This window comes from Ochotona princeps, chromosome 6 (assembly GCF_030435755.1).
Source record: "Ochotona princeps isolate mOchPri1 chromosome 6, mOchPri1.hap1, whole genome shotgun sequence".
In the NCBI taxonomy this organism is placed as follows: Eukaryota; Metazoa; Chordata; class Mammalia; order Lagomorpha; family Ochotonidae; genus Ochotona; species Ochotona princeps.
Genome location: NC_080837.1, coordinates 73,299,462 through 73,327,409, shown reverse-complemented (window position 1 = coordinate 73,327,409; position 27,948 = coordinate 73,299,462). Strand labels below are relative to the sequence as shown.

General features: G+C 41.9%; 1 protein-coding gene across 2 annotated transcripts; it reads left to right on the top strand.

Annotated features, from left to right (window-relative positions):
* SLC35F4 (solute carrier family 35 member F4) lies at positions 1-27,948 on the top strand. Of its 2 annotated transcripts, XM_058665370.1 has the most exons (7): positions 1-334; positions 4,266-4,563; positions 10,843-11,062; positions 19,176-19,301; positions 21,441-21,633; positions 25,132-25,221; positions 27,503-27,948. In XM_058665370.1, the coding sequence occupies exons 1-7, from the start codon at positions 52-54 to the stop codon at positions 27,742-27,744; spliced, it is 1,452 nt and encodes a 483-aa protein (XP_058521353.1). In that variant the 5' UTR covers positions 1-51; the 3' UTR covers positions 27,745-27,948. The 2 variants fall into 2 exon arrangements, with proteins under 2 accessions (XP_058521353.1, XP_058521354.1); XM_058665371.1 differs by lacking the exons at positions 1-334; positions 10,843-11,062 and having other exon boundaries at positions 4,429-4,563.

The window sequence follows — 27,948 nt, the reverse complement described above, 5'->3', positions numbered from 1 at the left end:
TAACGCAGTCTGTTCTTTTATAGAATTAGACACCAGCACATCAGAACTGTGATGATAGCCCCCATAATTTTCACACCAAGGCCTTTAAAATCTGGTATCGATTTCTCCTCCAGGAAGTTCTCAGAAGGGTATGAATTTGTCTTCCCAGGTACCTCCAGATCCTCAGCCACTCGGTGTAAACCAGGAGCCAATTGCCCCAGTTCCCACAGTGGCATCAGTCGACAACTGTCTCCACTGTCTGTCACCGAGGAGTCGTCAGCTCCTATTCTAGAACTTCAAAGTCGAGGATCCTCTGGAGTTTGTGGGCACAGAATCGAGAGACAGGACCGGACAGGTATGTGGGAGAACCCCTCTTAAATAACAGTGAATCTTGGTAACGTCCCAACAAGCCCAGGCACAGAATGTTGAAATGCCGTGGGTAGGAATGCGGAGGATTTGTCCAGCGGAAGGAAGAAGGAGGAGGAAAACAGAGCAGGTCCGCCAGTGGTACACAGTGCAGCAGAGAAACTGAAGACCAAAACACAAGGTGAAAGAGCTTAACACGGAGTCAGTTAATGACATCGCATGGCATTTGCAAGGTTGCTAGCTTTGTCATCTTCAAAATGTCAGAACTTAACCATATTTTATCTCATTCCAGAGATTCAGTAACATCACAAGATGCCCATTCTGAAAAGAACAAAAACACCAGTAAACAGAGAGAGAGAGAACGAGAGAGAGAGGAAGAGAGAGAAAGAAAATGAGCAAGAAAAAACTTGCTTTGGTTCTCATCAGGTCCTGTCCCTGGAAACCTCTTAGTTTTCCCAACGTCGTAACTTCCATAGCAAACTTCCTTTGCCTCTCCACAAACATTTTTGGATCAGATGAGGCCATTGGACTTATCTGCCATCCACCTGACTTCTCACCACGGCCTAAATTACTGGAATTGCTAAATAAACCTTCCAACGAGGAATTCATAGTCTCTAAATGAAGCTTGGTCCACTAGGCTGCTGCCTAAGACTATTGCCTATTGGTTGGGGATGTCTCATTTTTCCCCCCAGGGAATGCTCTCGAAGTGCCAAGTTCATACTCACTTCCTGATATCACAGGAACATACATCCATCTCCCTGAAAACAGCAAAGCACGTATTTGCTAACGCTTGCTTCTCTACCTCAGAAAACCTTTCATTTGCTAATACTTTTCATTTGCTCATATCTTTTGCTATTTTAGAATGTTAGCTCCCTGACCTCATGAAAATCCCCTCCTCTGGATCTCCTACATTTTCATTTTCCTTCCCCATCTACTCCTTCAGCTTGGCCAGAAACAGACTATAGTCTCTTTCATTTAAAAAAAAAAACAGTAATAACAGCAAAACATCCTATCCAAAATAATAGATGTTAGGGATTGTGCCTTTGGCATTGTGTTTAAGACCTTAGTTAACACTTCCACATCTTGTCTGAGAATCTCTGGGTTCTGATACTGAGTTCCGACTCCTAACTATGGCTTCCTGCTAATACAGAGGCTGGAAGCAGCAGATAATGGGTTAAGCAATTGGATTCTTGCCACCTACATGGGAGACCTGAATTCAGTTCAAATAAATAAAATGAAGGAACAAATAATTTTTGAAAACCAAAACAACTGGGTAGCAGAATATAAACTAAACAAGCAAGAAACTCAGAACATTGAGTTCCTTTTAGAAAGAGAAGGAAAAAGGGTAAGTTAGGGATTCAGCCAGGAGTAAATAACAACAACAACAAAAAATGATAGAGGAGATTTAAAAGCCTCTCTTGGGATTCACTAATTTTAAAAGATGTTTTATATGAGAAAAATTGTTGTTCAAGAACAAGCGTTGTTTTATCTTATTTGGTAAAGAGAAAGAGAGAGAGAAAGAGAGAGAGAGAGAGAGAGAGAAAGAGAGAGAGAGAGAGAGAGAGAAGTGAGAAGAGTGGGCATTCACATTCACTGATTCATTCCCCCAAATGCCTACCTTTCCTGGATCAAACTCAGAAGCCAAAAGCTTCATCCAAGTCTCCCACGTGAGTAACAGGACTAAATTACGTGAACTGTCGCTGCTGTCTCCAGTGTCCACATGACCAGGAAGCTGGATTAGGGAGGGGAGTGAGGACTTAAACACAGGTACTCTAACATATGATCCATCACCTTAACCAGTGTCTTAGACCAAAAGCTCACTCCAGACAATGTTTTTAAAATGTTACCTCAATGACTATATACACATGAAAGCTAAAATTCTTTTTTAAAAAGATGAAGAAAATTATACCTTAAATTTTCAAAAAATTTAATACATTGCAACAATACTCCTGCCATCCAGATGTTTACAAGACAAAATATTCCAACTAATGAAGTATGCCGGCTAATAAAGACAGGTCCTGTATGTCACTATAGTCTACCAATTTAAAAAATGAAAACTGTTAAAGATCACCTGGAATATAATTTACTCTTTCTGTGACAACTAGAAGGCATTTGGGGGGATGCCAGTGCACCACGGAGGAGAGAGGAAAAATGAGAATATTCTAAATTCAGTTCCTCATGATTTTATGACTATTACAATTCTTAACATCAAAATTAATCCCACAAGAGAGATGCTATAACTGTGCAACTAATAAATGCAGAGACTGGAATTAAACCTGGACTGTGGATTGTAAAAGGGCAGATTAAAGTCAGATTTCCAAAATCCAGTAGCCTCTACCATCCTATTCACTAAGAAAGAGAGAAAGAAAAAAAAGGAGAAGGAAGGAAGGAAGGAAGAGAAAGAAAGAAAAAGAAAGAAAGAGAAAAAATATGATGTGAGAGAGGGTAGGTGGAAGGAATATTATAGTCTTGGAACTGTAGCTAGGAACTACATAGACTCTGTTGTATTAATATATTAACATGAGAATTCACCAGAAAAAAAGAGAAATGGATAGGATTCCTGATACAGCAGTTTAATGATATGTGCAAGAGTATAGATATAAGCATGTTTAAGATGGTCAGGAAAAAAAAAAGCAGTCTGTAGGCCCAATCTCTCCAATGCCTTGTAAAATTACAGAATTAACTGTTCAATCTGGCAATCAGAATGGGTCAACAATACGCAAGGATTTCAATGACTGTTGGTGTGCCTGGTAAGGCAGTGGCTCAGAGGCAATCCTCAAAAAAAAAAAAAAAAAAAAAAAGGGAGAGAGAGAAAGTACCACCCCATCAAGAAACTTCAAGTTCTTATAATATCAATCCTCCCCTATGAGATAGTCCCGAAACTAATGCGATGCAAGAGTGGTCATCTGCCTTTCTCTGAAGGATCACTTCTCTTAAACCTCATGCAAGACTGCCAAGCCCACCAGGAAACAGACATTTTCCTCTAAGTTGTTTCTGAAAATTCCAGTGCTCAAACGGAAAGGAGAAGACTAACAGCGTAGCATCGTGAGTGTTCAGAATAAAAACACGACACTGGACTCACATTGACTTGGGCTGACCCTTAATGTGACTCTCAGTTTTCCACCTTTAGAGTGGGAGTGACAATACCTACTTAGGAGGGTACATTCATATCTTTCCCTACCTCCCAAATCAGTTTGATCTCCTGTTTATCTTGGTTTTTCTCCCCTACTCTGCATGGTAGAGTCAATGGTCAAAGAGGAATTCTGCAGAACTGTTATTAAGAGCAGGTGTCATCTGTACATGGGATGCGGTGGTAGCTGGCTACTCGTACAAACAGGTTCGTTTTAATGGCACTATGTCACAAAAGTTTCTCCTGATCACCTCCCACTCATTCTATAAAGGACTTTGTAGGAGTGTGCGTGGAGTTCAAAATTCTTTTAAAACACAGTTACTTGACTTTTAATTTCCATTTTCTAAGAAAGTACCCTCATATCTATCAGAGATGGCCCTTCTCACACCATAGTTGATGTATTTCCTGGCTTCCCACTAGACTACGAGCTCAACTCTTTCATCTGGGACTACCAACTACTTAACTGGCTACTGACAGAATTGACATTAGATTTGTTGAATAAATAAAAGAATGCCAGTTTTGATCTTCTGGAGCTCCAGGCTCTGAGAATGTGGCTCTGTTTATAAAATGTCCAAGGCATGTAACATTACTGTGTTCCAGAGTCACCCTGCACCATCTAGAGCCAAGATGCCACAGAGAAAACAAGCCTGGGTTCTGCATATTCCGATGACGGCAGGAAAGGACACCACTGTGATGCTACAGTCTGTCTCTTCAGTTTCCTGTGTTTGAATGTGTTGGATTGCTGTTTTACAATCTGACTTACCCGCATGTCTTCCCTTTCTGGTTTCAGGGGACGATGGGACACAGCCTTGTCCTGAGAGCAGCAACCAGGAGAACAGCATCAAGGCCCGCTGTCTGTCCTGCACATCGGTGGTTCTCAAGGCTGTGTGGGGACTCTTGATCATCTTGTCAGTGTCATCGTCTTGGGTTGGAACCACACAGATTGTAAAAATCACATATAAGAACTTCTACTGCCCATTTTTCATGACTTGGTTTTCAACAAACTGGAATATTATGTTTTTCCCAGTCTATTATTCTGGTCATCTGGCCACTGCTCAAGAAAAGCAATCTCCAATGAAAAAATTCAGGTAGGTTTCTAGATTCATGGACAACGGGGGATGTTTGGAAATGCATTTTATGCAGACACACAAACTTTCATCTCTTTGAAAGATGGGTAAGTTCTCTTTTAAACACGGAGAAGCAGGGCCTACCATTGAGAATGCGCACCAGGAAGAAGAGTGGAGACCTTATTCAGAAATAAATTGTGTCTACAATGTACAAGGCACTGTACTGGTGTGCTTGCACCATCTCATTTGATCATCATTAGTGATAACAAATCTACCTTTAAAGGTGGCATTACTGTCCCATCTTAACACATAAGGAAACAGACTCAGAATGGTTAAATGACTCGCCCAAGGTCAAACAATGATAAATAATGGGATCCAAATTTAAGTCTACCTATCTCTAAAAACCCATACTTTAAAAGAATGTCATCGCAATGTCTGTCTCAACTTCTCCCAAGTGTGCACTAGTAAAATTGATTTTAGTAGAAACTTTAGATCCATATTCTGAACACTGTGGTCTGTAAGCAGGTGAGATGACCTGGCTTCATGCCATGGGAGATTTGGTCCAGAGGAATTGAAAGCTGCCATTTTTTGCTGGCGAGGAGCACAGGAGCCCTCCTTGTGGCTCTGCCTCCTGCAGAGTCCTGTGGCTCTAGTGGTCGCTCCGTGATGCCCTTGGCTTCCGCCACCGTCCATTGAAAAGCTAGTGGTTGCTCCGTGATGCCCTTGGCTTCCGCCACCGTCCATTGAAGAGGTCAGGCGGCAGATAGGACTGACGTCATACGTAGCTCTCAAGGAAGGTAAAAGCAGTGTGCATTTCAAACTTCCTTTATTAATGGACAAATTTTTCTTTTTAAAGATTTATTTTATTGGAAAGTCAAATTCAGAGAGAGAAGGAAAGACAGAGAAAGATCTGTCTGCTGGTTCACTCCCTAAGGCTGCAATGTCCAGAACTGAGCTGATCCTAAGCCAGAAGCCAGGAATTTCTTTGGGGTCTCTCATGTGGGTGCAGGGTTCCAAGGCTTTGGGCCATCCTCCACTTCTTTCCCAGGCCACAAGCAGGGAGCTAGATGGTATACATGGAGCAACCCGGACATGAACTGGCATCCATATGGGATGTGGGTGCATGCAAGGAGAAGATTTAGCCACTAGGTTATTGTGCAGGGCCCAAATGGACAGATTATTAAAAAGGAAAAGCCAGTGTAGATGTTTCTTAGCACTGAAGTTGTCCCTTAAGATGCCCATGTCGGGGCCCGGCAGCGTGGCCTAGCGGCTTAAGTCCTCGCCTTGAACGCCCCGGGATCCCATATGGGCACCGGTTCTAATCCCGGCAGCTCCACTTCCCATCCAGCTCCCTGCTTGTGGCCTGGGAAAGCAGTCGAGGATGGCCCAATGCGTTGGGACCCTGCACCCATGTGGGAGACCCAGAAGAGGTTCCTGGTTCCCGGCTTCGGATCGGCGCACACCTGCCGTTGCGGCTCACTTGGGGAGTGAATAATCGGATGGAGGATCTTCCTCTCTGTCTCTCCTCTTCTCTGTATATCTGACTTTGTAATAAAATAAATAAATCTTTAAAAAAAAAAAAAAAGATGCCCATGTCATCAAAATGCAAAGATCTGAACCCTGGGTCTGGCTGCTGACCCTAGCATTCCTGCTAGTGCAAACCCTGGAGAGCAGAAGTGACAATCCGCATGGTTCCATTCCTGGTACCCATGTCAGAGACCGAAACGCAATTTCTGGCTTCTGATTTCAGCCTGGCCAGTCTCAGGGTTTTTCTCACTTTTCTTCTCAAATAAATTTATGATGGAAGCAAAAAAAAGGAAAATCTGGGGCTCAGAAATAAAGTTCCAGGACAACCATCTCAATACTGAGACAAAGCAGGAACCAGAGACCCAGTAGGGACCAAATGGGGAAGTGCCAGTTCTCCACAACAACTTGTGGGTCTCCAGGGGAATGACTATAAGCTTGTCCTGCAAGAGCTGAAATAACCTTTCTCAGTTGCTCCTACACCTAGTGAAAAGAAGGAATGATTACAGTAGCCAGTACATGATGTGGTAACTCTTAAAACCTTAACAATAAGGAGGCCTTATCCTCAGCTTCCATCTTCTGTCACCAGCACGGCAGTGGTTAGTATATTAAGGTCATGTTAGGAGTGATTTTCTACATGTGATCATGAAAACTCAATTATAATTAAGCAAACAAAAAAAAAACACTTTGAAAGAACAGCTGTTGTCTGGTTCAGCAGGAAGTATAAAACTCCATATCTATTTGTGATTGCCAAAGATAAATTTGATTCCCTTTAATTCAAACATGATTTGGGGCATATGTTTTTAAAGGATGGCATTTAATAAACAGTTACAGGAGAAGGTAATTATCAAAGTAAAACTGTCCCTGTTAGAGAATATCTATGTGAACCCAGATAACAAGCGGATTCTACTTAATGCTCCTGTGTTTAGACACACGAGTATTAGAAGCAGTACTTCAAGAATACTTCAAATCAAGTCAAGTTGGTTTTATTTAAGATTGCACATTTACACAAAAGGCTACTCCTGACAGACATGCTCTTCTGTGAATGAACTTCATCTTTTCCATTTTTCTGATGTTGGGCTAACTCTAAAGTTAATAAAATCTGCACTTGGACAAGACACCTTCCCTATTAGCACTGGGAGAGTTAAGCTGACCATTTCTAAAGCAAACCAAAGTGCTTTTGTTGTGCAGAATAAACCACTGTCTTTGAAGGGATTATTCTCTAGTGGTCCTCTCCATATAAGAAATAAACATTGCCAGAAAAATCTTAGATCCTTGATCTTTTAATCCCAAGTAGACTCATTAACACCATTTGCCAGGAAGGTACTCTCAAAGCTCTCCTTCCTGAACAAGAGGAAAAGAGTTCATGTATCAAGTTGGGAGTAATATTTGTCCCATGACACCTGAACTTCTATTTTCTCTTAAATGGTATAAAAGAAGGTCCATCTTTTTTCTTTATCACTAGCAGCAAGAGAACATTCAGGAAAGTATCAAATCCACATGCTGAGGATTGTCCATCTGGAAATAGGTTTTGATGATTCGATAATTCCATATATACTCCCAGGAAAGCTCAATCGCCACAAGAGATTTTGAAATTTAAGAGGAAAAACATTATATACCATAGCTCTAACAGATTACAGAAAATATGAAATAAAGATCCAAAGACACAATAACACTTTGAGACGTGCTCAGACACCTGACATCCAGAAGGGACTTAGTCTAGCAGTTGCTAGAATAAAGATGAGCACAATTGAATTTCTACAGTCCCCAATGTCTAGGCTTCATTCCACAGTTTGCTACTTGCCAACGCCTCTTGTCCAGAAACTCTAAGCTCATCATCCCAAAGAGAGATCTACTGTTATTTCTGTTACACTGTTTCCTGTTAAAGATCTGTTCTAAAATTTTTCACATTTTTAGAAATATTTATTTATTTATTTATTTATTTCAAAAGACAAAGTTATAGAGAGACATACAGGAAGAGAGAGAGAGAGAGAGAGAGAGAGAGAGAGAATCTTTCCTGTTCTGGTTCATTCTCTAAAGCATCACAAATAGCTAGGGCTGGTCCAGGCAACAGCCAAGAGTCTGGAATCCCATCCAGGTCTCCCACATGTATGACAAGGGCCCACACTGGGTCAGCTTCTGCTTCTTCCCCAGTAACCTTATCAGAATAGCAGAGATTCAAACTGATATTCCTGTGCTGCCCGTTTTACAGATGGTAGCTTAACCTGCTGTGTCACAACTCTGACTCCAAATGCTTACATATTTTAGCATCTAAAACTTAAATGGTGCAAAGTGTGATGCGGTTGGCCTGGTATGTGGGAAGAGCAGCTATGATCCCCACAGCAGCGGGGACAGATGGAGAGAAGGCTGACAGGGATTGGAGGAAGGAAAAGAAGGGGGAACCGTGAGGGAATGAGCCCTGGGGTGTGGGTCAAGTCAGGTGAGAGTGGCCGCAACTGGACATCAGTGTTTCCCCAGCCACTTGGCTGTGAAGCTTTCTCATTCCCTATGTAGCCACTGGCCTGGTCTGGGGCCCCAGAATATTCTTCCTGCTTCAGAATCCACCACTATGATGGTAGATTGCAGGGAGAAAGAACCATTCGTGGCTAACAACAATAAGAAAAGGAAATGTTTTCATAAAAACTGAGGTTTGTGGTGCTTTTAAGTAAAAGTGTATCTTAAAAGGCTTCATTGGTTGGGGGTGACACCATAAGCCCACGGCTCATCCACAGCCCCGTGCAGCTTCTGATGTTTTCGTAAGTAGAGATTGTGGAGTCTTGTACAGCTGGCTCTAGCAAAGCCATCGCCTGTTCTGAATACTGTGCATTGGAGTCCCTGAGTGGCCACAGGGCTGTGGCGAGGCCATGCTTGCTACATTGTGTGAACACAGGCAATTCCAGGTTGCTTTAGAGTTGACATTGCCCTTAGAGCTTTTAGCCCCTTTATTGGTTCAAATTTACCTTTGGGAAATTTCATTTTTATTTCATGAAAACTCTCTGGTTTTATTTGTGCCCTACATATAAGTGAAACCATTCTGCAAGGATCTACATGAGCAGTGAGCATTTGTAACATTTCTGTAATTGTTAACCTATAATTCCCTGCATTCTTTGCTGTTTGAAAGACACACAGACTGTGAGACACAATCTGAAATCTGAAAAATTGTTCTGGGAATTTTCATCTCTTACTCTGTGTGGTCCTCCTGTAAGAGACTTTGTATGTGAGAGACAAACACTTGGGTTTGCAGGCACGGTTGCTCTTCCGTGGATTCTTAGAGCCAGTTCTCCTGCTGTCTAGAGCTGTGTCAATACAATCTATTGCAAATGTTACAATCATGTTCAAACATTCGTAACTTGTTGATTTGAATAAAATCCTTACAGTACAGTGGAAAACAGGATGCCAAGTGCAAGTCCCCCTTGAATGTTCATGAATAATTGAATGAAAAAGCAAAGATGAATTCTCTTGTCTTCTGTACCCATGGTATACAGGCACTGTTACGGTACTACTGAAAGTATCACTAAGTGAACATGTAAATCACAGTGACATCTCGGGAGGCTGCATTTAGGCTGGTGGTTAAAACACTGGCTAGGTATGCCTGTGTCCCATGTCAGGGTGTGTGGGGTTTGCTGCCCGGCTCTACCTATTGACTCCAGCTTCCTGTGAATACAGATCTCAGGAGGAAATACTGACTGTTCAAGTAATCATGTCCATTTCACTCATACGGGAGACCTAGGCTAAGTTCCCAGCTCCTGGCTTCAGACTAGCCCAGTCCTAACTGTAGCAGGCACTGGGAAACCAGCTAATGCAATAATGCTCACTCTTTCACTCATGCCTCTCAAATATATTTTTGAAAAAATAAGGGAAAATTTCCCCTTGAGCTAAATAGTCAATTTAATCAGAGATCAAAAGAAAAAATACACAGATTTAACTGAAATGACTCCTCCAAAGTGGCCTATGTTTACATTTTAATGTAACCTGAATTTCACATTTAGTTTTTAACAGCTTGGGAGTCATCACAGAGGCTTTGAAAATATTTCTGTGTCAGAAGCAACCTCAAAGGATTTACATTCACTTAGGTGTGAGGCTGCTGCCTGGGACATCCACATCCCACATCACAATACTTGGATTGGAGTCCTGGCTCCACTCAGATTCCAGCTTCCTGCCATTGCAGATTGGAGGCAAGTGATGGCTTATGTAGCTGAATCTTTGCCACTCCTGTAGCAGACCTGGATTCACTCCCGGGCCAGGGTGGGCATCTGGGGAGTCAACCATCATATGGACCTCTTTCCCTGCCACCCTGTCTAGTGAGAAAAGCAATTGGCCAATTCAGCATGTATATTCTAGAAAAGGACACAGATACGAGCAGATTCACGGATGTGTGGGTCTGTCCCAGAGGATTTTGTGAAGTGTCTGTAGCCATTTGGTTTATCCCATTCACTTTTTGGGAAAGACTTTCCCTTTCTTCCTTAAGCTCATGACTTCCATATTTGCCCATTTCTGTCTTTCTCTGGGCTTCTCTGAAAATGTCCAGAACCGACAGCAGGCCTGTCCTGGGAGTCTCCCAAGAGCACCTGCATAGGAGATAATCGGTGTCTGGGGAGATAGGGGCTTTTCTCCAAGGGGGCTCCCTGAAGCCCGGAGGTGGCAGAGCTGAGCGCAGTTAGTCCACAGATGGGTTCCGGCTCTTCCTGTCCACTTCTGCCTGAAAATTGTTGTGAAGAGTTAGACAAGCTGTGCCAACCTATACTTCCTATGTATTCATCTCTTTTTCCTCCTTAGGGAATGCAGTCGGATTTTTGGTGAAGATGGCCTGACCTTGAAGTTGTTTCTTAAAAGAACTGCTCCCTTTTCTATCCTATGGACTTTGACAAATTACCTGTACTTATTGGCTTTGAAGAAGCTGACGGCCACGGATGTGTCGGCTCTGTTCTGTTGTAACAAAGCCTTTGTCTTCTTGCTGTCCTGGATCGTGCTCAAGGACAGGTTCATGGGAGTCAGGGTAATGGTTCGCTTGGTTCACTGTGCAACATTGCCTTTGGCTGCAGAGCTGGACCTCAGGAAGGCTGCTTTGTGTCATGGAGTTTCTGTCAAACTTTCCCCATTGGTTCGAATACAAATTCAAATGTGAAGATGCACTAGAGAGCACAGGCAGAAAGACACCATCAAAAGATATTGGGATGGCTTCCACGGGATGGTCAACTGATTGCAGCAGGAAGATTAAGAGAGAGAAAACATGTTTTTATCTTATAATTGATTTTTAACATTGTGATCATGGGTCCTCAGAATGGAAGGATCTAAGAAAACTAGCCACAGTAAAGATAGCTTTTTTAAAAAATCAAGAAATGTTGGTAAATATTCAAACACTCCCCAGGCAGGCCCCTTTCATAGGTGGATTTAATTAATATCAGTGTAGGGAGATAAGATTCTCTAATTCATGTCAGCAGAAATGGCACAGTGCTATTAAACATGGCTAGCTATCTCATGTGAATAATGTAGAAAGGAAACTAAAAGCAACAGCTCAAACTTCGGAGTACAAGTTCTTAATTGAATTGTGTTAACTCCCACCAACCACTTCAGTTCTGAGATTATTCCTCTCAGGAGTAACGTGGATTCCCACGATTTCTGAATGCCTGTTCTGGGTTAGAAATAGATTACTTGGTGTAGAAGATGCAGTAGTGAAGAGCTACATTTCCTTCATACAATCTGACAAGCCACCGTGATGAAAATACTGAGCCAACTGGTGCCTCTGAATGAGGTCCAAACGAACAGCCTCTCCCTAGACTATCAACATTACACAGCTTGCTGTTCTCTCAACAATGCATCCAAGGTTGGATTTGAAATATAGTTTGCTCTCAAAATGTTGCTTCCTTTTTGGCAAAGATTTGTAGGTCCTTGCTCTTCTCTAAAATGCTAAAATTATGTTAATATGAGAGGCAGAGAGAGAGCCAGCTAATGATGGTTATTAATCTTGAAAGATTTAAATATATATATATACATATCAAATTAGAAAATTATTATTGCATTATGGGAGATGCTACTCAGAAATTGAAAACTGAAGCTTGACGCAAGCCACAGCAGAAAATCTTCTTGGAGGACAAAAATTTATGTCAGTCGTGGTATTATTACCACATATCCAAATGTGATGTCACACTCTCCTCTGGCTGAACTTAGATTTGACATTCCTGGGGCTTCACCTCATGCAGTTGCAGCTGGGGTGCTAGGGTACAGGTGCTGCCTGTCTACCGTCAGGACCCCTCCTCACAGTTCGCTGCCCCATTGAGGATGGACTGTGTGACATACATTCCTGTGAAAATGAAACACAGGACTTTTTTTTCCCTTTTCTTTTTAGAAGCATCAACGATTTCAAGATAGCAGAAACAGAGCAAGTGCAAGGTGCACAAAGCCTTCTTAGCACAGGATGCAATACGTCTGTACAACCACAGAGTCAGCCTGAATTCAGAGCATAAGGTTGAAGTTCAATGGCTATTTGAGGATATAATGATGAACTCATTCATGTTTTTGTGAAATCTTTCTCTTCACTATCTTCCACTACTACAGGACACTTAAGTCAGAGGGATTATCAGAGGGGAGGCCTTGTTAGAGAGGAATAAAGAGTAAATGGAGGCACTTTTCTGCTTTTTCAGGGGCATCTGAGTAACAGAAACAAATCACCACATTCACTATGAGATTTATCAGTGAAAAAATTAGCATATTAGCGTGAATACGCATATTTGACCTGGACCTCCCTGAGATAACAGGTATCAAAGGTATAATGTAAATTTGAATTCTTTTAGAGAAAAAAAAATCTCAGTTATATAACTTAAATTTAAATTACAGATTGGCTAAATTTGCCTAGAGGCTATTAATGATTGTCATTTTCAATATGGGATCCCAGTGAGTCGGATGACAGATTCCCAAAAGATCTTAATCTCCACAACCCACATCTTAATCTCCACAACCCATGAAAGTGAATTTCTAGAATAGAAGTCTTTGCAGATGTCAGTAACGTAAAGATCTTGTGAGAAAAAAGAGATTATTTTGGATTATCTGGGTGAACCCAAAGTCCATCAAGAAACTTGTAAGAGACTCACATGGGAGCTGCACAGAAGAGCAGGGGACAACATGAGCACACAGACACAGGGGAAAGGTGTGCCTTGAAGCCAGGAGTGCTGGACAGTCATGTTGGGAGGGACAAGAAATATATCCTACCTGAAATTTCTCTCAGGGGCATGGCTGTGTAGGAAGTCAAGCTTCTGACTTGCACAACATTGCCAAAGCCATTTGTTTTTTTATGTCACCAATGTTGTAGTGATGCATTCCCTCAGGAAACTGATCTAGCATGTAACAATAAGAGGTGATAGAAGACTCTTAAGTCCCCCATAAGCATTTGCTAATAAAGCCATACTCACAATAAGATGTCAAAGATGGCAAGTGAATAAGCATTAGTATCAGGCATGCTAGTGGAAGTTGGATATTTTTCTTTGAAAATGACAAGAAGTACTTCACTTCTCACTGTAGGCATTAGGAAGTGTTGTATGCCACATTTCCAAAGAAGGTCCAAGTACAATTTTAATGATTCCCATAATCAGGACATGGAATATGAGAATTACCAAAACATATTCAGCATTTTGCCTTCCGACAGTGTCAGCAACTCTTCCCCTCTTGAGACACATCGAGAACATGTATAATTAGGTCATTTGAGAAATTAAAGGCAGTCTAACCAAGCACCAACAACTTGAATACAGCTCTCATTGCCTGTCTAAAAATAATCTGAAACACAACCCCTCCAGATGTCACTTCACTGGATTCCTCCTTCTAAAAAATGGTTAAAGAGATGCTTTCAAACATCAGAATGGATTTTATTTTTATGGTTCATGTAAAAATATCTGTAGTTTAGAAACAGATGATTGTTGAATTATAGTTTTGGTTTGGCCCCAAAAATGATCATATGTAAGATGAAAGTGATGGCCTTCCCTGCTGCTATTTTTCATGTCAAAATTACATCACAGAGAGAATAAAAAATGCTGCAAGTCATAACATTAGTAAACACAAGTCTATAGATACTATGGGCCAGAAAGAGCAGTGCTCACATAACAATGAATTATAGAGTTTGAATCACACTTGTTACTCTCTTGTTTAATTATGTTACAGAGGTGACCTGCCATACTTCATTTTTTATCATAAAGTCATTAGAATTAACTTACTGGCAATCTTCACTATAAAAAAGCTTTCATGAACAACTGCTTGTAGTTAATATATGATCCTATGGTAGAAATTAGTAAATTTCTTCAAATGATCATACTTTATATTGAAAATGTTACAACGTGCTAATCCAACACTTGCAGCATTGAATTTGGAGTTTTTCCACCTCTGAGATTATGTCTTCTTTAGCTATGGTTTTTACATTCATAAGAACCAGAAAAATCACTCACCTTTGTGAAAGAGGGCTCTTCACAAGGAAAACCAGCCACTACCATTACCATGTACCTGTTCCACAACAACAAAACATTGATGTCAGACTGCAGGGTTAGAAATCTCATATTTAGATCTTAATCCATTTTTATTCTCAAATTCCCCTGAATATAGGAGAAAACTAGTGCTCAGAGAATGATCCAGAAGATTCTCACTGTATTAGCAAACTTAGGAAATGAACTCTGTCCCTTCACCTTAACACTGATGTGTTGTCCAGCCCTATAGGTGTCCCTGTGCTTCCCAATGGTGGCTGTTAAAGAGACACCGTGTGTCCACTAAGGACTGACTGGAGTATGTTAGTGAAACTGAATCTTGAGTTGAATTTAAACTGGCCTCCAGATGCTCTACACCAGGAGAGTCGGATTGAGCTGCTACTGATTTGTGCTGATGCTGAATACCAAGATAAGATTCAGGATGACCTTTTGTTTCCATCTTGCCTCTGATTACTGCTCATGCGTACACAATGCAGGATTCTCTGTGGGAACCTTGGTGCTTCTTAGGGCAGGCAGTAGAAGATGGATAAAAGGTCCTGACCCTTCTCATCTGGTCTTCTAGAAGACAATGACTTATGAATACAGCAAGTAGAGTGGAAGCTGGGTTATGATGGTGCTCAGGTTTTATGCCCACGAGGAATCCATATTCCCTTCATGAAAGTGTGACATGTTGACTTTCCTTGGACATCCCTCAGTCTTGGTTTGTGGAATTCTCTCCCTCTTATCTACGCAGGTCTCCCTCTGAGACCACTTTCAAGTGAATTTGATACGAAAATGAGCGCAAGTGAGTTGTGTTCAATGGCCTAGCACCCCTGAAATTTTGCTATCATCCAAGAGACTCTCATTCACACCATACCCAAATCTCTACAGATTGTAAAACCTCCTTTATTTTCCACATTTCAGCTTTTGTTTCATTTAATTGGATCTAAGTAAAAATGACATTTCTTCACAGGTTCCTAAATGTATCTTGCAGAAATTCAAGGACTTTGTCTATCCATAGTTCCCTGAAACATGATTCTCCCTAAATCCACTCACGGAGGAAAGAGTGACTGTTAATGCGGCTCTCTTTGGCCTCACTGTTGGTGTGTATCCCAGCCTCAGCTGAGCTTGAGTCTAGCCACTCATAAGTCGTGTAATTGGAGATACGCGGTTTTGGGATTCAACAATCTGTTGAATTAAGCTCCTCAAGGTTCACCCAGCTTGAATACACAGAATTAGCCCACAGAGAAAATTAGTAAACACGCTGGGGTTCACATCACTCATAGAACTTGAAATGCTTCAAGAATACTGTGGGAAAGAACTGGAGTAAAGAGATGAACTGTGGTGCCTTAGATCCTGAAAAAATTGGTATTGGTATCCAGATGGCAAACCTGGAGGCCAGCTAGAAATGGAAGTCCCAGAGAACCTGATGGGGCTGGTAAATCCTGCAGGAGAACCACAAGGTTCTGGACCCTCTGTTTTTATGAACTAAAGATTTCACAGGTGAAAAAGACTGAGTTTCATGAAGGGTCACAGGTGATAGCTGGCACTGTGAGATTGCCAACTATATATCTGTGAAGTGGTCTGTGAGTTTTGGGCAATAGGCTCATGTGGTCCCAGAGGCCCCTCTGCTTGACCTTGACCACTGAGGAGAAAGAGTTCTCCTGGAGGCAGAGCCGGTAGCTGGCTGGCTCAGGTCATTCAACCAGCATGCTGAAACAACAGGGATACTAAATCCACTAGGAATACTCACCTTGGATGAGTACACAACAGTGTGAGAGGGCAGAGAGATTTAGAAAACTTAAAATGGCCGTTTGGGTGTCTCCATGGTTACTAACATTCTCTATTCAACCAGATTCAGGTAATGGCAATGGTGGGGTTGCCATCTTATTCAGACATTTTCGGCTGATGTGGAGGCTGGACTCAGAACAGGTTGTCAGCAGAGCCACGATTTTCAGAGAGCAAACAGCTCTAGTCCACTGTGCATTTTCAGCAGCTGAGTCCCTCTTACAGGTTTCATGTGTCCCCGAAGCAATTTTGTGGTTGTCAACCTCTGCATAAGCACAGATGAGCATTTGTTGACACAATAATTAAGGTGCTGGCTTCTTATAGACACATCTTCAGTGAGCTGAGTTGTGAACTTTTTTTCTGTTGAGGAGTGCAGATTATTAATCCTGTTTAATGGATAATTCTGAAAATGCATGGAGTCAGATATGTGCTCCTGTTATTTCTTCTGTGGACATTGAAGTTAAACCAACCAAGCCAAACAGAGCCACTTGAGAATCATCCAAATGGTGATTGTTAATAAGCCATACATCCAACATGGTCTTGCATTTTCAGGATTAGCTGAGATTCTTTCATTTACTTCCAACTAGGTACATCTACATTGAGATTTTCTTTAAACAGCCATAGAGAATTTTTCCTGTCAGCTAGTTGTGAAATTTGGATCTAAATACGGCAAATAGATCAACCTATCTTACCTCTGAGGAACACATATGTATATATGGCCTACAAGTTATTGCTTGTGCCTTGGAGAAAAAATTTTCAAATATCTCAAACATTCATATTCTCCTGCTTTCAGAACTTAACTGCCTGGTTACCTAAGTGAAAAAATGCTCCTTCCCATCAAGGTAATTGCAAGAGACGCTGTGTGATTGAAGTGTCCACTTAAGCAAGCCACACTTGCATTTTCACAAATACTTGAACAAGCAACAGAGATCTGTAAGAGGCTCATTATAGTTGTAATTCTGAATTACTATGAAACCATGTAATCTTTAGTCATATCCAACCCTTATCTTGAGAATATTTATTCTTGAATTTTATGCATCTACATTTTTACTAAAGACTAACTCAGAAAGCGAAGAGTCACTTGTGGTTATAGCCTGTGGAGAACTCTAAACAGGAAATAGCACATCGTGTTCAAGTTTCTTCGATTGTTTCTGTTACCTTTATCTTGCAAGAACTACCTGTTTGAGAAAACACATCTGATATTTGGCCCAAAGAAAATATCTATCAGCTCATATATACTGACCTAGATATTCATTCTTATTAAGGGATTCTATGTGAGCACATGAATACTGTAGCCTGTGAACATTATTTAGACAGGAAGACACATCGTGAAATGCCAGTATCTACTGTGCCTTTTCATTTCTTTGAAACCAGATCACCCAGAGAATTGTTGCAAATCCCTAGCACAGCTATACATCTCCAAATCAAGGAAAGTGATAACAGCTACCGAACTTACAGGGCTAGCAAACCTCCTCCCCATATTCATTTATGAGTCTATTATTTGTTTTCCAGAAATGTTCCCTGACACCTCATACCATGTAGTAAATTCTGCTCCCCATAATTTGAAGCAGGGCATGTGGCACACATCTGAAATGCTACTCATTCCACAAGGAAACTGCCTCCCACCCTGCAGCTGCCTCGGTCCCATATGATGAAGACAGCTCTGCCGACACAGGAGCGCCTGTTCTCAAACCTTCCTGCTGCTCCTCACAGAAGAGAAAGCTATTAGCAAGCTAAGCCAAAGCCAACTGTGCCCTGGCTTTGGGTGGCAGTTAACAAAGAACTGCGTTAGTGGAATCTAATGATAACCATCAGGAGCATGAGTCAAAATTCTGCCTTTGGTTGTAAGGAGTAATTCACTGATGTTCAAAAGGGGTCTCCCAAATCACACTTATGAGTAACAAAAGATCTCAGAGGAAGTTACTTATGGGGAATACTCAGAACTGAAGTGTAACAAAATTAATGCAGTTTTGAATTTCTCACACACTTTCATCTTGATTTCAAAGTCAGTGAGACTGCTTCACAAGGAGATGATACATTGTTCCCTAGTCCTGGCATGCTGTTTTACTGTTGTTGTAGGTTTGAAATGTGTTCCAGTACAGTGACTTCAAGACAATTAAAGAAATAGTTCCAATCAGCATCTCACCAAGGTAGAGGACTCCTATTTCGAATATACTCAGGACTGTATGATTTTACATTAAGCCATGCTGACATCAATCAGATTATGAATGGCCTACTTTCTGCAATGAAGCAGTGCTGTAGCATAATTAAATGAAATTATCTTTCTGTGGTGCACCTAAAATGGAATTAATTTGCATTTAAACTAAATGGAGAACTGGCCTCTGACATCCGAGTGATGGAGCAGTCAGCTTGTTCCTGGGTGCACCCCCAGGAGAGGTTCTTCACTTTCTTTCCTTAGCTTAGATTTATCGCTTAGCCGTGTTGGTTATTATTATAGTAAAGTCTTGGTGATGTGGAGATCTTCAGAAACTGATCCAAGGAACTGACTAAAATGTATACTGAATTGTTTGAAGCCAAAGAATACAGTACAGATGAGAATGCTTGAAAGTGACTTCCAATAAATTAATCTCACCAATATGGCTGTTAATATTTAGAAAGCCAACCTGAAATAATTGTGCTGAAGCTGCCTGCCCTTCATAAAAAGAGAGAAAGAGCAGCTTTATTTTCTGTGCCTGGGTGTGTTTTGAGCACACTTACTTATTTTTTATGTTGACCATCCCTGCAGTTGAGCAGTAGGTATAATGTAGTAGAAGAAATTGGGTTTCAGGAAGTACTTGGCAATGTTCACCCAGTCTGGGGTGATCTGGGGTACCGGAGGCATCAAGGGTTTCTTCTGTTTCCTTGCATTGTATTTGACAGATAGTTGCTGCAATAATGGCAATCACTGGCATTGTCATGATGGCCTACGCAGATAACTTCCACGCCGATTCCATCATAGGAGTGGCCTTTGCAGTGGGGTCAGCCTCTACATCTGCACTATATAAGGTATGTCGCACACTTTCTCTGACAGTTGACTGTAAAAGCTTAGGCTGAAGTAATAAGGGAAAGAAGTACAATGAAGACCTTGAGTTGAAAAACAGGTAGATGTGCTTAAACAATACTAAGTGCCACTTACAGTGTCATTTATTGGGCACCTATCAGAAAATTTCACCTGCTTAATATGACTCTATGTGGCATAGATAGTTATTCCCACTTTCCAGGTGAGAACTGAGCCTTTGAAATATTAAGTAACTTGGCCAAGGTTGTACAACCAGAAAGAGATAGATAAATAGATAGACAGATAGACAGATAGATAGATAGATAGATAAATAGATAGAGATTTATAAACTCTAAATTAGTCAGCTCCTAAGCCTGTGCCACTTGCTCCTACTCCCCCGCTTATCTGCACATGAGAAAGCTTCCTATTTCTATCTGAATCAGCCGACTGTGATCGTCATTTTGACTTCACAGAGGCATTATGAATTACAGCCAGCTGTTTCCCTTCCGACGGCATCCTGAGCCCACTCTGTGCACTCTATTCTTCCTTCTCTGGAGTCCCTGACATCAGTGAAAATTTTGTTCAGTCATTCCATCTGAATTCAGAGAGAAGACTGAAAGAGCAGATCTAGCAGGCTGTTCCTAAAGCATCCTTTTAAGAGCAAACCATCTGGATTTATCCAAAGGACAATGCCAATGTGCATCTTTTGGTGTTTTGTTAAGAAAACTTTCCTCAAAAGGCAAAATAATAATAACAGCAGCCTTTGCATCCCTCCTGGATGTGTGCTACCATTATTCTCCAAAGCTGTGAAGTTAATTTCCCCAACTATATTTCATGACTCATTCACTCTGTGTAACGAGCTTCACAAGTGTTCACTCACTCATCGTTAGTGTCTGACTTGCTCCCTTTGGAAGTTCCACCACAATGTCTGGTCGGAACCATGACTACCACATGCTTGTGTTCCCTTGATTAAGTCTTTCAAGAAAGGAAACAGGTGCAGTGGTTATCCGAGGCAGGATTATGAAGGTGGGCAAGGGAAGATGAGGGAAGTTTAATAAGTACCAAGCTATAGTTTGATAGCAGTAAGAAGTTCTGGAGTTCTATTACACAGTAGGATAACTATTGATAATGGAAATAGGTTGTGCATTTAAAAAAAGCCAGAAGGAAAAATTTTTGAATGTTTTTATCATGGAATAAGTGTTTGAGGAGATAGAACTATTTATACTGCTTGGAGCATGATACCATACACACGGTATCAAAACATCACACGATATTCCATAAAAAATATAAAATTGTATGCCTCAGCTCTAAACTTTAGAAATAAGGTATTAAATTCAGGGGAAAAAAGAAACAATACCAGTAAAAATTAAAAGCAGTATCAGGGGTTCCTGAGTGACCATAATAACCATCTTATACAGATAATTCTCTACATCCTCTCCGGCAGTAGTATTTGCTAGCATGTGTAAAATCGTATCTGCCTGGTAGTTCACGCAGAAAGAACCTACTCCATTTTACATTGCTTGTTAAAAGATTAGTGAAGAGGACAGAAGGGTTAAGAAGTAAGGAATACAGCCTGGCTTCCTCTCTGAGCCTGCCGTGTGACTTCAGTCTAATCATTCACTGCTCCTGTCTTTGTCTAGATGGAGGCTTTTAATTCATAGAGAAAATTGCTTCCAAATCCAGAGCATAAACATAATTTTTGCAAAGACATTTGAGGCTCAAGGAAGAAAAGCTTTTGTTATCGTGGGCATCATAATTATTTCTATTAGCAACATGGTGAAAGGTTCTCTGCATCCAAAGTAAGGATGAAATGAATCCCATGCTTGGAGGATGTATTCATGACATCTCAGTTCTAGAAGAAATTTCTGGGTGTGTCTGCATTCCTGTTTATCATTTATTCCTGAGCCGTTCCTGCTGGTGGCCCCCAACTCTGGAAACCCTCTCTCAGCAGGTACCACAAGCAGCAACACTGGCTGTTTCACAGGGGAGCTGTGGAGCATTTTACTTCCCTATGTCTTACAGCCCATCAGTGCCAGGGAGACAGCAACCCAAGAAGAAATGGAGAGCAAACTCTGGAAGATCGGTTAAAATCTCCCTGCTGCCTCCCCACACCCCAAGTCTCTGATTGAGCTTCTTTCTTATCCTAGGTTTTGTTTAAGATGTTTCTAGGAAGTGCCAACTTTGGTGAGGCTGCCCACTTTGTCTCTACCTTGGGTTTCTTCAATCTGATCTTCATCTCCTTCACACCGGTCATCTTGTACTTCACCAAGGTGGAGCACTGGTCATCTTTCGCAGCACTGCCTTGGGGTTGTCTGTGTGGCATGGCAGGGCTGTGGCTGGGTAAGTGGACCCATGTTTTGCTCCCTGACATTGCCTTGGGATATCATGGTGGGATGATTCCCGTAGGGGCCTCTGTTCTTGGCTTCCCAAGTTTATATCGGTTGATGTCAGTGTACATTTGGCAGATTCTTTGCAGGCTCTTGTTTGATTAGATTGGAAATGAGTGGCTCCCATGAGTTAACGTGTGCAGCTGAGAACCAGGCCACTGGGAGAAGAAAAAAGCGGGGAGACACAAAGAATAGAGACTTTTCTATCCAATGCTCATTCCCCCAATGGCTTTAGCAGCCAGGTCTCCACCTGGCTGAAACCAGAACCCTGGAACTCCAACTCCGTCTCCTACACCAGTAGCAAAGTCCCTAGCACTTGAGCTATCTTCTGTTTCCTTCCCAGGAATTAGCAGCGAGTTGAATCAGAAGTGTAGCAACCAGTCTCAAACTGGTGTTCCTGTATAGGGTGGCAGCACTGTAAGTCCCAGTTTAGCCCATTGTGGCACAATGTTGGTCCCCCCCACCCCCTGCATATCATGATAACCCATGGGTGCCACCAAGTGCTAGACAGAGGTGAGAATTTGAGCTTGCAGTCCGCTAACTCAGAATGGTTCTGGTTCTAAATGGCTGAGAGCACTTATTGCAGGAGAAAGGAGGAGATGTGTGAAGCTAGAGATGAAAAGGGAAAAAACTGCCTGGAAAGCTACGCTACAGGGATCTGAACTTAAAATCCACCTAAAGACCCCTCAGCAGGGAGGTGACAGGCTCATGTCCACATATGAAACAGCTCATTCTAAGCGCGGAGAAGGTATTTGTAACAGGAAGCCCTCATCAGAGGAGAGAAAAGGGTGGAGTAGAATGTGTCCTGTCAATAGCCAGGAAGAGGTCCACTTGGGGCCTTGTGACTAACGCTACCTGCTGCTGCACTGGAACTCCAGCCTCCCACTTCAGACTGCACTGCAGCTGCTGTTTTGTGAGAGGAGCCGAGGAAACAACAAGCCTGTTTGCTCACCAAGCAGCAGGTAACAGCAGCAACCACATGGCTCAGAACATGTGTTTAGTCACCATCAAGTCACTTCCTTTCCTGCTTCAAAACAACCCCTAAAGACAGATCCCCTGCTCACTTCACATTCTCCCACTTACTTGACCTGCAGGATAAGTGCCAGTCCTCAACTGACCTTTTGCAAGGCACTATGATTTGAAGTAACGATATCACTGAAAGGTCTGGGAGGAAAATAATCTCATTTTCATTCCCACACAGGCATCGATCATCTTTACCCTCTTTGGCAAGGTCCCAAAGCGGAGGTCTGTACCAGACAGGGGCTGTGTGAAAGAAGGGTCAAATGCTAACTGTTGGTCCCTTGAGGTCTACTTTTCACATCATGGTTATCACCTGTCATAATCTCTTCTTAGCAGAACACACATCATCAGCTCCAAGTCCATCTGGCTGGAGCATCCTAACTCAAAGTGCTAGACTATTCCCTCTACCCAGGGGAAATCATGAGTAAAATGGACTCTTGGCTTCCACTGTACACACATGAGTTCTACTTTGCTCTAAATAGCCCTTGACCGATGTCTACATTGTTGCGTTTCTCGTTTACACTCCTGGGCATGATTGCTGAGCCTGGGTGCCACCCGTGCCATCTGGATCCTGGAGTTTGCTACCAAGCATCATGATCTGCATGTGTAGTGCCAGGTCTACCCCCAGTATGCTGTAAAGCTCATTGAATCAACACTGTGCTGTGACAAACGCGACTGAGTCAGCCTCTGTCTTACTGTGGCACACATCCCGGGGGTCCACAGACTTCAGTACTTTCATTCTTACATTTATCATTTTCATTCTTCTCCATGGCATCAAGAATTATCTGGCAGGGGCTGGTGTGAGAAAGAGAGAGAGACAGAGAGAGACAGAGAGAGAGCGCGTGCGCTCACACACACATACACAGACCCATCTGTGCTCAGAGATGCCAACATTCTCTTGTAAAGGTGACTCTCTTGCGAGCCTGGGTTCACTGTGCCTCACTCCTTTCTCAGGTTCATCTGCTTCCAAGAGTGCCTTAGTCATGATGCAGGCTGACCTTATTCAACCACCTGACATGTCAGAAGCTCCAGCTGGGCCTTGTGGCCCCGCCAACACTGGACCTATGTATTCTTTTCCTTATACTGTCAAAAGAGAAGGGAAGTGTTCCATCTAAAGAACTCAGGAGAAATAGATAGCCTATTTCCAAGCAGTCACCTGGCTCGTTTGTGAGAAGGGGTCAGTTCTCCCCAAATACCAACGCTTTCATTCCATATGCTAAAGTAACCTGTTCAGCCACTACCATATCAGTTAGGGAGCTTGACATTTTAGTAAGCCCATTATCTTATGATTTTTCATGTTTGACTTTCTGAAGAGGAATTCAAGGTGCTGGATGGTTTGTCTGCACTGCAGCCTTGCCATAAAGGGAGAGCAGGGACTTGCTTGGGCAGCCCTCTGCCTTGATTACCACTATCGCTTTCTGGACATTAGAAAGGAGCCTAAACCTTATGGGCTTGAACTTGTTGTCTCTAACTGCCAAGCACAAGTGACTCCAGGTGTCTAAGTCCCTGGGGTTCATGAGAGCAGAAATGATAAAGGGTGATACGAGAATAGACATCATCCTAATTGAAATGGTTCTAGAACCTTCTTTGATTCTGCAGAAATATGACCAACATTTTCGTGCCATTTTCATAGGGATCTTCCTTGAATTGAGGGTGCTTTATAGTTAATATCCACCTCTCCAGCCCTTAAAACAATCATATGATTGAATCTTATTAAAATAATAGGATAATTATTTCTTCTTGTTGAATACCTGTGCTTGCTAATTTTTGAGGAGCGATGATTGTCTTATCTACTTTTGTATTTAACTAAAGAAGTTGAAAGATATTGAAGAACATCAGGTTGTACCTTCAATAGCTTTGTAGGCCGACATTCTGGTAGCCTGTGCCCAAGGCAGGCTAGGAAACTGTCTCTGGGGGTTCAGTGAATCATGTCGGCCACACCCGTGTGAGATTTGCTCATATGCTGGTCACCTGCAGAGAGAGAGGGACTAACAGCAGGGCTGTCATTGGCTAGACCTTCCTTTAGGCAGTCCCCCCAGAACCTTTCTTTGTCCAGGAATATGAAAAAATAGAGTGAAGTTACACTGAGATAAAGCACTGAAACTCAATCACGTGCTTTCAACCTCTCCGGCAATGCTAAGAAACAGCATGGTGCATTGATGATCTACCTCTTGGCATTTGTTTCAGTGCACCTTCGGCTGGGAAATTAGCAACAGCACAAGCGACCAGGGTGACAGAGAAGGAAAAAGACACAGCTTATTCATGCCACACATGCGTACATTTATCCTAAATTAGAGGATTAAATGGCCAAAGGCAAAGTTCCTTTAGAAGTCACATTCAGCCAAGAAGATATTGATTCTTGTATTCTAAAAAGAAAAGGCGCCCAGTGTATCAATTCCTCTTCATCCTGTTTATTTTCTCAATTTTACAGCCTTCAACATCCTGGTGAATGTAGGTGTGGTGCTGACGTATCCCATCCTGATCTCCATCGGGACAGTCCTCAGTGTTCCTGGAAATGCAGGTACTGCCCCAATTAGACACATACGGGTTCTGAACCTGCAATACGCCTCCTGTTCCTGTTTGTGTTAGCTCTGAAATATTTCTTCTATAAGTGCTGGATTATGTCCCTTGCCTGGGAAGATGTTTTTAAATATCCTGAAGGTGGCAGACGACAGAGTAACTGTGCATGGAATTTTAAATTTTCAGCTACAAAAACACTGTTTTCACTTGGTTGTGCTTTTAGAATTAAACACCCAATGTATCATTTGGGTTTCAAGTAATCTCTCTGACAGTGTAATTTTGGGATATTTTTAGAGGCAATCGTGTGGAAACAAAAGACAATCCCGCATGGGACTCTCAAATAAACGTCACTAATGAAAGTGTAGCAAACCTGTAGGGTGTCGGCTCTCATCAGACCATCCCCTGGGAGTTGCAGGAGCTGCTCTGGGGACAGAGCAGGTGGCCCTTGGATGTAGATAGAAGGAAACACGAATTCAAGTCCCATCAGGAATAACAGGAAAAGCTGGTTTTCCAGCACAATCTTTCTATTAAAGCTGCTAGTGAAACAAGCAATGAAAATGGATTGTCTGCGTAACTATTTCAGTCCCTCTAAGTTTGAAATTCTGCAATTCCAAATCTTGAGTTGCCATCTTTCTTTCCTCCAGGATAATCAGAAATATACTTATTATACAATCAGGGGCATTAAAAAGATATGGGAAAATTGTACAATTATTGCTTCAAGAATACCAATGTACATGAAACAACTTGGAACTATACAAAGAAATTTATTATTAAATGCCAAATGGATTTGGACTCTGAGTGACACGTGTTGTTCACAGGGAAGAAATAGCAGATGAAGCAGAGTTGTCGAGGAAGTTCGTTCATTCATCCATGGGCTAATTCATTCAACAAGTAATTTTTAGGGTGAAATGTATGCTGATAGCTGTGATTGCACTGCTTGAGATTGGACTCTAAATGAGACACAGTCCTTTTGCTAAGGGTCATGTAGAATAAAAGGGAAGACAGAGGAATTGAGCAAATACAGTGCAGAGAGAGAAGTGCTTTGCTAAAGGTGGAGACTGCATACTCTAAGAGGACACAGGAAGAATATCCAAGAGATTTTCTGCAGGAGGTCAAAAAGGAGAAAGCTTGATGGAGAGAGGCCTAAGAGAACCATATGCAAAAAGATCAGCATAGATGTGGCTAACACCTCCACCATAAAATGTATACCTCAAGCATTTGAAGCAGGGATTCAAAAACATCCTTGCACACAAATGTTTATAGCAATAACCTGGGTGGTATCCACAGATGGGAACACCCAAATGTTTGTCCACAGAATGACCCATGTATCACACTGTGAATTTCCAAAAGATCATGCTAAGTGGAAGAAGCTATGCACTTTGTGGTCATGTGATATAAAATCTCATTTCTGTAGAATATCCAGAACATGCAAATTCATAGAAGGAAAAGTTCATTAGTGACTACTAGGAGCTTGGGAATAAGGGGAAGGGAGTGAGAAAAAAAAATGTTTAATAAGTGTTGGGTTATTTATTTTTAAGTTGATGGAGATGTTTGGGACAACAGAGGGGATGGTTGTACTAAATGCCATTAAATTAATGATCATTTAATATTATGTAAAGTTATCCCAATTGAAAAATATTAAAGAACAACATCATAGCTGGCATTGTGGCTTAGAGGGTGAAGCTGCCACCTGCAATGCAGGCATCCCACGTGGGTTCATAGCCGTGTCCTGGAGCCTGCATCTGTGACCCCACTCATTACTAATGCACCTGGAAAAGTAGTGGAAGGTGGCCCCAATGCTTGGGTTCCAGCCATACACAGGGAGACCTGGAAGAAGCTTCGGGCTTGTGACTGGAACAGCCCTGGCCATCGTGACCATCTGGGGAGTAGATCAGTGGTTGCAAAATCTATCTGTAACTCTGACTTTCAAGTAAATTAACTTTAAAAAAATAAAGAATAATATCTACAAAGGACTAAACCTGAACTAGGCTGACTCATTTGAACAATTTCCAGTGATTCAATGAAACCAGAGAAAGGCAAGTGGGTGTGGGGAAAAAAAACACAAAGTTTTAGTAAATGCAACTGCAAGGTTATCAATTGTGAAGGGTAAGTGTGATTTAGAGCAGAGGAAGGAGCAGCAGGCAGAGCTGGCAATATGGATAAAGGGAGCTTCAGCTTGAAAAAAGGAAGAGTTAGAAAGTGTCAAGAAGTAACATCAACTTAGGCTGGCAAAGCTCAAGACCAGCCATCGGCTGTAACGACCTGATTTGTTTCTTCCTTAGCTGTGGATCTCCTGAAACAGGAGGTAATATTCAATGTCGTCCGCCTGGCTGCCACCATCATCATCTGCCTCGGGTTTCTGCTGATGCTGTTGCCTGAAGAGTGGGATGAAATGACGCTGCGATTCATCAATAGCTTGAAGGAAAAGAAAAGTGAAGAGCATGTGGATGAGGTGTCAGACCCTGGAGTGCACCTGCGGAGCAGGAGCAGGGTCAATGGGGCCGTGTCCATACCGCTCGCCTGACCAGGGACACAGCTGGATGCACGTGAATGTATATTCTGTGAATATAATAAAATTTTCTCACTACCTGTACACTCAATCAACAGTATTAACTCTGAATTTGAATAAGTCATATTGTGAAATAATGCCAACAGTAAAAGTTTACATTTATATGCTTATCAAGAAACTGGTGTAAATAATCATAATAAATTTTTTAATGAAGACATA